We start from the raw sequence: 10,865 nt of genomic DNA on the forward strand, positions 1-10,865 counted from the left end.
CAAGCAGTCCTGCCCTGCTTTATGGCTGAGATTCTAGCTATCTGTTAACAGAGCATTCTGTCACAGTGGCACAGATCCTATCCCCCCCATTTGTAAGCAGCAGTCCTGCCCTGCTTTATGGCTGAGATTCTAGCTATCTGTATAACAGAGCATTCGTCACAGTGGCAACAGATCCTATCTGATCCCCCATTGTAAGCAGCAGTCCTGCCCTGCTTTATGGCTGAGATTCTAGCTATCTGTATAACAGAGCATTCTGTCACAGTGACACAGATCCTATTGATCCCCCCATTGTAAGCAGCAGTCCTGCCCTGCTTTATGGCTTGGGAATGTATAAACGCAGATATTATTGGATGGCAGAATCTCAGGAAGGTTTGTGCTAATTTATGCAGTTTTATTTAACATCGTTACAATGAGATTATAATTACAGAAAGACAGAATGAGTTTTGGTTGTTACAATTAAGCAGTTCTAAGTACACAACAGACGTGTATCTGTCCGGGACCGTCACTGGGCAGAGGGGCGCTCCCCACAGCACAGGAAGCTGCAAGTCACATGTTGCAAAGGAGGCAGGGCTTCTGGGGGGTAGGAGGGTTGTGGAACAGGAGGGGTAGGCTAAGAACTGCTGCCCCAGGGGACTAGTAGTAATGGGGTCTCATGGTGGTGGCCCTGTCCTTCAGTGTTGATAATTTATAGATACCCAGGGCTACAGGCCCTATACTGTCAGTTAAGGAGGCCAGTTCTTCAGTCCATTTGATTCCTGACCTATGGGGGGCCCCGGGGGGGGGGTACCTATGATCCACCAGACTTGCCCTGTTTGGATACTCTGTAGATATTCTGCCATGGCTAGGAAAACGTTTGCTTGTGTGGGAGCAGCTGCCCCCTTGTGGAAGGGCCAGGGACAAACAGCCTATGGCAACACATTACAGGCCACATTTCCACCATTTTGTCACCATCGTTGCCCTAACTTTCGCCAACATGTCATGTCGCTTTAATCTTTCCCTACAGCCCCATCATACATCCATGTTGCCATCTTGCCACACTCTCTGCTTTCTGTACTACTGAAGCTGGCAGCAAGTAGTGGCCAATCAGAGAAGGGCTATGAGGGCAGGGAAAGCTCTAAAAAAAGATGAGCCTGCTGTGTGCCTGGCAGATGCCCGCAGTACCACCTGGTGGGTCTCACCCATCTGGCTCCCGGCTCGTGGGGTCGGTGATAGTCAGGAGGTGCCACGTGACAGACCAAAGAGCCAGACTGCCGGGAAGAGGCGGGAACTGAAACGGATCCTGTAGGAATGGAGCAGAACCTGGGAATCCCCTGTGCCTAGCAGATGCCGCTGTACCACCTGGTGGGTCTCACCCATCTGGCTCCTGGCTCGTGGGGTCGGTGATAGTCAGGGAGGTGCCACGTGACAGACCAAAGAGCCAGACTGCCGGGAAGAGGCGGGAACTGAAACAGATCCTGTTAGGAATGGAGCAGAACCTGGGAATCCCCTGTGCCGGAATAGAAGGAAAGGAGTTTGGCCTCGCAGTCTAGGAAGACCCCCACAAGCTGTGGCTTTGCCCGGGGAGCCCGATGCCCTGGTCGCTGTGCCAGGCCGACAGCCCCCCCTTGGCCCATTCCACACACCAGGACAAATGGTTTCTGCCCAGGCGATGGGTCCTTTCAATTCCGCACAAGCCACGCCAATGCCCCAGCTGGCACCCTGCTGGCACAGACCTGCCAGTAGCAGCACCCAGAGGAGAAGCTTTGGGCGCAGAGAACTTGGCTCACTTTGAATCGGAGGGCCTCCAGGGTAATGCTGATTGGCTGCCGTCACGTCACCGTCTTGTTGTTAGAGGAGAGCGACAGGCGGCTGCTCACGGTCTGGGGGTCAAACCACACTTTACGGGCCCTGAAATGACACAATCATATTGGGCTCAGCCCCCTATACAGCTGGAACTGACCAATCACCCCCCGGCCTGTACCATCTATACACATGGGGGTGCAAGTGGGTGACCCCAGCCCCACATTATGGGCATTAGATCCTTCTATAGACACTGGGCAAGTGCAGACTGGCAGCCCCCCTATATCCCCCCCGGAGAACCCCACTATTCTATGACAGTAAGTGCCTGTTGCCTTTGGGGGCAATTGAATACCTACATATACCCCCCAGCAGACGCGGTGCTATTGTGTCCCACTGTACCCCAAGTACCAAGAGTGCCTTACAAGCAGGAGGTTTCTGGGGGGCCTCGCTGGTGACACGGGCAATGGGGGGCTGCCCTGCAGACTGGTTCCTCGCTGGGTACCCCAAATCCTGCTGCTTAGGGATGGGCCAATCCTTGTGTGTTACCTGGGGGGCTTCAGGGGCCAACCCTCCCGGCAGTGGGGCTCCACACACACTATCCCCAGCCAGTGTACTCACCAAGAGTGCTTATGCAGGGGGGGGGCAGGGGCTTCTGTCCAGCAGCGGGTGGGCCAACAGACTGAGCTTCATCTCAGATATCACCTGGGTGTCTCTACGATCCTGTACAATCAAACAGATGCTGGGGGTCCCCCAGGGGCATGGGTGCTGGGTGCCACTCTCACCACACGGTGCCCTCACTCTGTAAAGGGCAAGTTAAACACTATGAATAAAGCATGAAGGCATCGCTCACATTGAAGTACCTGAGCAGGGGCGAGCAGCAGGGATATGTAGCAGTTGCAGCATTTACTTTTAGTAGATCAGCCAAATCGTATTGCAGTTTTCCTCAGATGCCGCTTTTCTCTCCCGCAGTTGTGAGATCTCGCGTGACGGTAGGACACTGTCCTGCATTCTCCCTTTGCGCCGGTCTGAGTTTCCTGCTCGAATGCTCAGAGGGCGCCCACTTCCGCCGCTCAGGTAATGGCGCATTCCAGGAAGTCACTGTTCACTTTGCCGTTGGCTATTGCGCAGCAGAATCTCTGGTAGAACAGAACGCAATTTGCCTGTTGAGTGGTGCCGAGTGGGGGAGGCAACGTCCCATGCAGCTCCACTCACTCCCAAGTGCCAGCTCCACCTGCCACATCCCATGAGCTCCACCTGCTCACGTCCTGCCAATCCCACTGCCAGCTCCCTGCCAACTCCATGCAGGCTCACACTGCAACGTCCACGCAGGCTCCCCACTGCAGCTCATACTGCAACATCCCATGCCAGCTCCATCTGCCAACATCACTGCAGCTCCATCCACCTGCCACAATCCCACTGCCAGCTCCATCGCCAACATCCACTGACACTCATCTGCCAACATCCACTGCCAGCTCCACCTGCCAGTCCCTGCCAGCTCCATCTGCCAACATCCACTGCCAGCCACTGCCACTGTCCACTGAATTCGTATCTGCCAACGTCCACTGCACTCCACTGCAACTGTCCCACTGCAGTCCCACGTCCACTGCATTCAATCTGCGACGTCCCACTGCAGCTCCACCTGCCACGTCCCATCTCTGCAGCTCCACTGCACATCCACTGCAGCTTCCACCGCCACGTCATTGCCAGCATCATCTGCCAAGTCCCACTGCCGCTCACCTGCCAACGTCCCAAGCAGCAGCTCCACGTCCACTCGCAGCTCCCACGTCCACTGCATCTCCCTGCACGTCCATGCCGCTCCATGCAGCTCCACCTGCCTACGTCCACTGCCGCTCCACTGCAACTCCCACGCCATCTCAACAACTTCCCACTGAGTCCACTGCCATTTCCACTGCATTCACACTTACCACTGCCAGCCTCCACCTTGCCATCCCATCGCATCTAAACTTCCACTCGCAGCTCGTGCCACTTTCCACTGCCATCTTCTTAACTTCTTTTCACTTTGCAAGTTATATAGCCCCCCGGGGTACCACTCTAATACGCCTGTGTAATGGGCAGTTTAGCTTCTCCCCGGGGTACCCGCGTTATACTGCATGTAGGTATGGGCAGTTTAGCCCCCCCCGGGGTACCCGCTCTAATACCCGCCTGTGTATGGAAGTTTAGCCCGGGGTACACCGCTCTTACCACCTGTGTATGGGCAGTTTAGCCCCGGGGTACCCGTTCTATACCCGCTGTGTGATGGGCGTTTAGCCCCCGGGGTAACGCTCTATCCGCCTGTGATTGGGCAGTTTAGGCCGGGACCGTCTATACCCTGTGTATGGTCAGTTTAGGCCCGCGGTACCACGCTCAATACCCCACTGTGTATGGGCATTTTTAGCCCCCAAGGGTAACCCTCTATACCCACCTGTGTATGGCAGTTTAGCCCCCCCGGGGTACCTGCTTCTATACCGCCTGTGTTCGGGCAGTTTAGCCCCCCGGGTCCGGCTCTATAACCCAGCTTGTGTATGGGCAGTTTTAGCCCCCCGGGGGTAGCCGCTCTATACACTGTGTATGGGCAGTTTAGCCCCGTGGTACCGGCTCTATATCGCTGTGTATGAGGCAGTTTAGCCCCCGGGGTACCAGCTTCTATAACCCCCTGTGTAGGGCAGTTTAGCCCCCGGGTCCCGTCTATATGCTGTGTATGAGGCAGTTTATCCCCCGGGGTGCCGCTCTATACCCTTGTATGGCAGTTTTACCCCCGCGGGTACCGCTCTATCCCTGTGTATGAGCAGTTTACCCGCCGGGGTACCGTCTATACCAACTGTGTGTGGGCAGTTTAGCCCCCCGGGGTACCTCTATATACCCACTGTTATGGGCAGTTTAGGCCCGGGTATCCGCTCTATAACCCCACTGTGTTGGCATTTAGGCCCCCGGGGTACCGTCTATACCCACTGTGTTGTGGGCAGTTTTAGCCCCCGGGGTAACCGCTCTATACCCCTGTGTATGGGCAGTTTAGGCCCCCCGGGTCCCTCTATACCACCTGTGTTGGGCAGTTAGCCCCCGGGGTCCCGCTCTATACCGCCTGTGTATGGGCAGTTTAGCCCCCCCCGGGGTACCCGTCTATACGCGCCTGTGTTATGGGCAAGTTTGGCCCCGGGGTACTCGCTCTATACCCACCTGTGTTATGGGAGTTTAGCCCCCCGGGGTACTGCTGCTAATACCGCCTGTGTATGGGCAGTTTAGCCCCGGGTACCGCTCTATACCCCTGTTATGGGCAGTTTTAGCCCCCGGGTAACGCTCTATTACCGCTCGTTATGGCAGTTTAGCCCCCCCCGGGTAACCGCTCTATACCGTGTGTATGGGCAGTTTTTGCCCCCCGGGGTAACCGTCTATACCGTGTGTATGGGCAGTTTGGCCCCTGGGGTACCCGTCTATACCCGCTGTGTATGGGCCAGTTTAGCCCCCCCCGGGGTACCCGCTCTATACCCGCCTGTGTATGGGCAGTTTAGCCCCCCCGGGGTACCCGCTCTACTACCGCTGTGTATGGGCAGTTTAAGGCCCGCCCGGGGTACGCTCTAATAACCCGCCTGTGTATGGGCAGTTTAGCCCCCCCGGGTACCGTCTATAACCCGCCTGTGTATGTTCTGGTCCTGATCAGTTTCTGGCAGTTTGCCCCCGGGGTACCATCTATAAACCCGCCTGTGTATGGGCAGATTAGCCCCCCAGGGTACCGCTCTATACCGCTGTGTATGGGCAGTTTAGCCCACGGGGTACCATCTATACCCGCCTGTTGATGCAGATTAGCCCCTGGGGTACCGCTCTATAACCCGCCTGTGTATGGGCAGTTTTAGAGCCCCCCCGGGGTACCCGCTCTATACCGCCTGTGTATGGGCAGTTTAGCCCCCTGGGGTACCCGCTCTATACCCGCCTGTGTATGGGCAGTTTAGCCCCCTGGGGTACCCTATACTCGCCTGTATCTCCCGATGGGCATTCTGCCTGCTGGCAACCAACTCCTCTCTACTGGTGATGTCTCGGCCGATGTCCCTGATCATGCTTCCCACTGTCTCCTTGAAATAAAGAAATAAAACTGTAAAACAGTAGGTGCCAACCTAGCGAATTGAATGTATTATTGCCCCCCCAGGCCCTGTACAACCTGTTATAAATCCCCCCCACATGAGATATTGGCACTGACCCATATATTCTGTGACCTGTATACCCCCAGTCATACTGTACAGACCACATACCAGGGTATAACCCCAGTCATATGGTACAGGACCATATACGTGTTAACCGCCCCAGTCCTACTGGTAAGACCCATATACCAGTGTATAACCCTGCCCAGTCGCTACCTGGTACTAGACCCATATCTCCAGTGTATACCCCCATCCATAGGTACACCCCATACAGTGATATAACCCAGCCACAGTCCTACTGTACAGACCATATACCCAGTGTATAACCCAGTCATACTGGAGCACGACCATATACCAGTTATAACCCCCGCCGCAGTCCATTGGTACAGCCCATATCCGCCCAGTGTATAACCCCCGCCCCAGTCCATACTGGTACAGACCCATATACCCAGTGTATAACCCCCCCAGTCCATACTGGTAGCAGACCATAATACACAGGTATACCCCCCAGACGATCCAGTACAGAAATATATATACCCCCAGACATACTGGTAGAAAACAAACCTATATATACACCCCCAGACATACTGGTACTAGACATATATATACACCCCAGACATACGGTACTGACATATATATAATACCCAGACCATACTGGTACAGCGCAATATATATACCCAGACCATACGGTAAAAATATATATAACCCCCAGACCATAACCGGTATGACCCATATATATAAACTAGACATACGGTATGACATATATATAACTCCAGAACCAATACCGGTCAGACCATATTTAACCCCCTAGACATACCAGGTACGACCATATATATAACCCCCCAGACCATACCGGTACAGACCCATATATATAACCCCCCCAGCATTACGGTACAGACCCATATATATAACCCCCCAGACCATACAGTAAAGAACCTATATATAACCCCCCAGACATACCGCGTACAGACCCATATATATAACCCCAGCATACAGTACAGACGCATATATATAACCCCAGACATACCGGTACTGACCCTTATATACCCCAGACCATACAGTACAGAACCCATATATATAACCCCCCAGACCATAAGGTACTGACCCATATACTATAACCCCAGACACATACGAGTACAGACCATAATTAAACCCCCCCAGACCATACGGTACAAGACCATATATATAACCCCAAACATACAGACAGACATATACTATAGCCCCCAGACCTACGGTAAGACAGCCAATAATAACCGTTACTGGTACAGACCCATATATATACCCCGTCATACTTGGTCAGGACAGCCATATACAGTGGATACCCCGCCCAGTCCATACTGGTACGACCATATACCAATGTATAACCCCCAGTCTATACTGGTACAGACATATACCCATGTAAACCGCCCAGTCCATATGGTAAGACCATATACCACCATGTATAACCCGCCCAGTCATACTGGTACAGAACATTACCAGTGAAAACCCCGCCCAGTCATACTGGTAAGACCCATATACCAGTGTATACCCCCAGTCCATAACTGGTACAGACCATATACCCAGGCTATAACCCCCCAGACCATACTGGTATCGCCTAATATATATAACCCCAGACCATACTGTACAGACAATATATATAACCCCCAGACCAATACTGGTACGACCATATATATTAACCCCCAGACCATACTGGTACTGACCAATATATATAACCCCCCAGACCATACTGGTACTGACCCATATATATAACCCAGAAACTGTACTGACATATATATAACCCCCGACCATACTGGTACTGACATATATATACCCAGACATACTGGTAGTAGAGCATATTATAACCCCCAGACATACGGTAGACCATATATATAACCGCCAGACCTACTGGATACAAGACCCATATATATACCCCCAGAATACTGGTACTTGACCCATATATATAACCCCCAACATACCGGTACAGACATATATATTATAACCCCCCAGACATACTGGTAGTGGACCATATATATAACACAGGCAACGGTACAACCCATATATATATAACCCCCAGACCATATGGTAGTGACCTATATATAACCCCCTAGACATACCGGTACAGACCATATATATATAACCCGACGCATAATGGTAGTGACCATATATATAACCCCCACATACGGTAAGATCCATATATAACCCCCCTAAGACTAGGGTAAGAACCCATATATATAAACCCCCCAGACAATACTGGTATGACCCATATATATATCAGACAACGGTACAGACCATATATATAACCATAGACCATACGGTACAGAAATATATATAACCAGACAAACGGTACAGACCCATATATATACCACCAGACCATACCGGACACGTACACTACTATTAACCCCCAGACATACTGGTACAAGACAATATATATAACCCAGACATATGATAACAGACCAATATATATCCCCAGACCATACGGTAACTGAAATATATTACCCCAGACATACTGGTAGTGACCCATATTTGACCCGCCCAGACCAATACCGGTACAGACCATATATATAACCCCCAGACCTACTGGCTAGTAGACATATATATTCCTCCAGACATGACTGAGTATGACCATATATATAACCCCAGACATACTGGTAGTGACCCATATATATACCCAGCCATACCGGTACAGAGCATATATAATAACCCCCCAGAATACGGTACAGCCCATATATATAACCCCCCAGACCATACCGGTACAGACCCATATATATAACCCCCCAGACATCTGTACTGGGACCCATACTATATACCCGACCATAACGGTAGACCATATATATAACCCACCAGAACCTAACTGGTATGCAATATATATTAACCCCAGAAATACCGGTAAGGACCCCATTACTATAACCCCAGACATACTGTGTAACAGACCAATATATATAACCCCCAGCCATACTGGTAAGACCATATGATATTATAACCCATAAATATAATATAATAACAAACCTCCATTCGTGAAGTCAGCGCTCTCAGACGGTGCGCGGCGCACGTGGCTGTGAAGTTGCAATCACAGTCCGGACACAAGGGGGCGCAGTGAGTCGGACAGAAGGACTGCAGGCCCCGGGGGTGAGAGCGGCAGGGCCAGGCTGTTGTTGGCACAGTGACCAAGAGGTGGCGCTGGCGAGTAGGGTCCGGCCGGTGCAGAGTCACATGATCGGGGCAGAGGGGGGCGGAGCAGGGAAGGCACAGGTATTGGGCCCCGGGGCCGGGGCAGTTGGGGCAGTTGTGCGGGGATGTAGGGGCCTGGGGCCGCAGGGAGTCCAGCAGGGAGGCAAGGTCGGTGTTCTTACTCAGCTGGGGCATGCTGGGAAATTCCGCCTGGCAGCAGGGGCAGGTGTATCGGGGCCCGGGGCCCCAGTAGGTGCGGATACACTGGCGGCAGAAGGTGTGGCCACAGGGCAGGGTGCAGGGGCAGCCATAGTGGCAGCAACAGATCGGGCACGTCAGCTCTTTAGCCTGCAGCCTCACGTACACTCGCGCCTCTCAATTATCGACTGTCCTCCACGAAGGGAACCCGCCCAGTGCGGGGAGGGGTCTTATGGCCGGGGATATACGAGAGGGGCGGGGACAGGGCAGGTAATGGGTTGGATGGGAGGGCGGGGAACATCAGGGGGCGGGGACGGGCTAAAGGTAAGTAGGTTGACTGGGGAGGGCGGAGGATATCAGGGCGGGGGCAGGGGCTAAAGGTAAGTAGGTTGGACTGGGGAGGGCGGGGAATAATCAGGGGGCGGGGGGACAGGGGCTAAAGGTAAGTAGTTGGACTGGGGAGGGCGGGGATAATAGGGGGCGGCGGGGACAGGGCTAACAAGGTAGTAGGATTGGAGCTGGGGAGGGCGGGAATCAGTCAGGGGGGTGCGGGGACAGGGCTAAAAGGGTCATATTGGACTGGGGAGGCGGGGAAGTCATCAGGGGGCGGGGGGAGCGGGCTAAAAGGTAATGGGTTGGACTGGGAGGGGGGGATAATGGGGGCGGGGGGAGAGGGTAAAGGTAAGCGGGTATTGGACTGGGGAGGGCGGGGAATAATCAGGGGGCGGGGGACAAGGGTAAAGGTAAGTCAGGAGGTTGGACTGGGGAGGGCGGGAATAATCAGGGGGCGGGGGACAGGGCACTAGGTAATAGGTTGGATGGGGATGGGCGGCGGAATATATAGGAGGCGGGGGGACAGGGTAAAGTAAGTAGGTTTGGACTGGGGAGGCGGGGATCATCAGGGGGCGGGGGACAGGGCTAAAAGGTAAGTAGGTTGGACTGGGGAGGGCGGGGAATAATCAGGGGGCGGGGGGAAGGGGCTAAGTAAGTAGGTTTGGATGGGGAGGCGGGAATAATCGGGGCGGGGGAAGGTAAAGGGTAAGTAGGTTGGTACTGGGGAGGGCGGGAATCATCGGGGGCTGGGGGGAGGCTAAAGGTAAGTAGGTTCGGACTGGGAGGGCGGGGATGCATCAGGGGGCGGGGGACAGGCTAAAGGTAAGTGGGTTGGACTGGGGAGGGCGAGGGAATAATCAGGGCGGGGGACAGGGCTAAAGGAGTAGGTTAGACTGGGGAGGCGGGGAATAATTCAGGGGGCGGGGACAGGGTAAAGGGTAAGTAGGTTGGACTGGCGGAGGGCGGGGAATAATCAAGGGGAGCGGGGGGACAGGGCTAAAGGATAAGCGGGTTGGCTGGGAGGGCGGGGAAGGAAATATCAGGGGGCGGGGGACAGGCTAAGTAAGTAGGTTGGATGGGAGGGGGGGAAATAATCAGGGGCGGGGGGACGGGCTAAAGGTAAGTGGTTGGACTGGGAGGGCGGGGAATACATAGGGGGCGGGGAGGGTAAAGGTAAGTAGGTGACTGGGGAGGGGGGGAATCAATCAGGGGGCGGGGGACAGGGCTAAAGGTAAGTAGGTTGATCTGGGGAGGCGGGGAATCATCAGGGGGCGGGGG

At 53.9% G+C, this 10,865-nt stretch overlaps 1 protein-coding gene across 2 annotated transcripts in view; it reads right to left on the minus strand.

Moving 5' to 3' along the window:
- Window positions 1-5,875, minus strand: part of LOC100492521 (E3 ubiquitin/ISG15 ligase TRIM25) — a 14,695-nt gene extending 8,820 nt beyond the window's left edge. For both annotated transcript variants that reach the window (XM_031894521.1, XM_031894520.1), the window contains exon 1: window positions 5,748-5,875. In XM_031894521.1, the coding sequence (XP_031750381.1) occupies window positions 5,748-5,828 (81 nt within the window). In that variant the 5' untranslated portion in view covers window positions 5,829-5,875. The remainder of the gene's footprint in view (window positions 1-5,747) is intronic.
- Between the last annotated feature and the right edge of the window lie 4,990 nt (window positions 5,876-10,865).

The sequence above is a fragment of the Xenopus tropicalis genome, chromosome 10 (genome assembly GCF_000004195.4).
Source record: "Xenopus tropicalis strain Nigerian chromosome 10, UCB_Xtro_10.0, whole genome shotgun sequence".
NCBI classification, from domain to species: Eukaryota; Metazoa; Chordata; class Amphibia; order Anura; family Pipidae; genus Xenopus; species Xenopus tropicalis.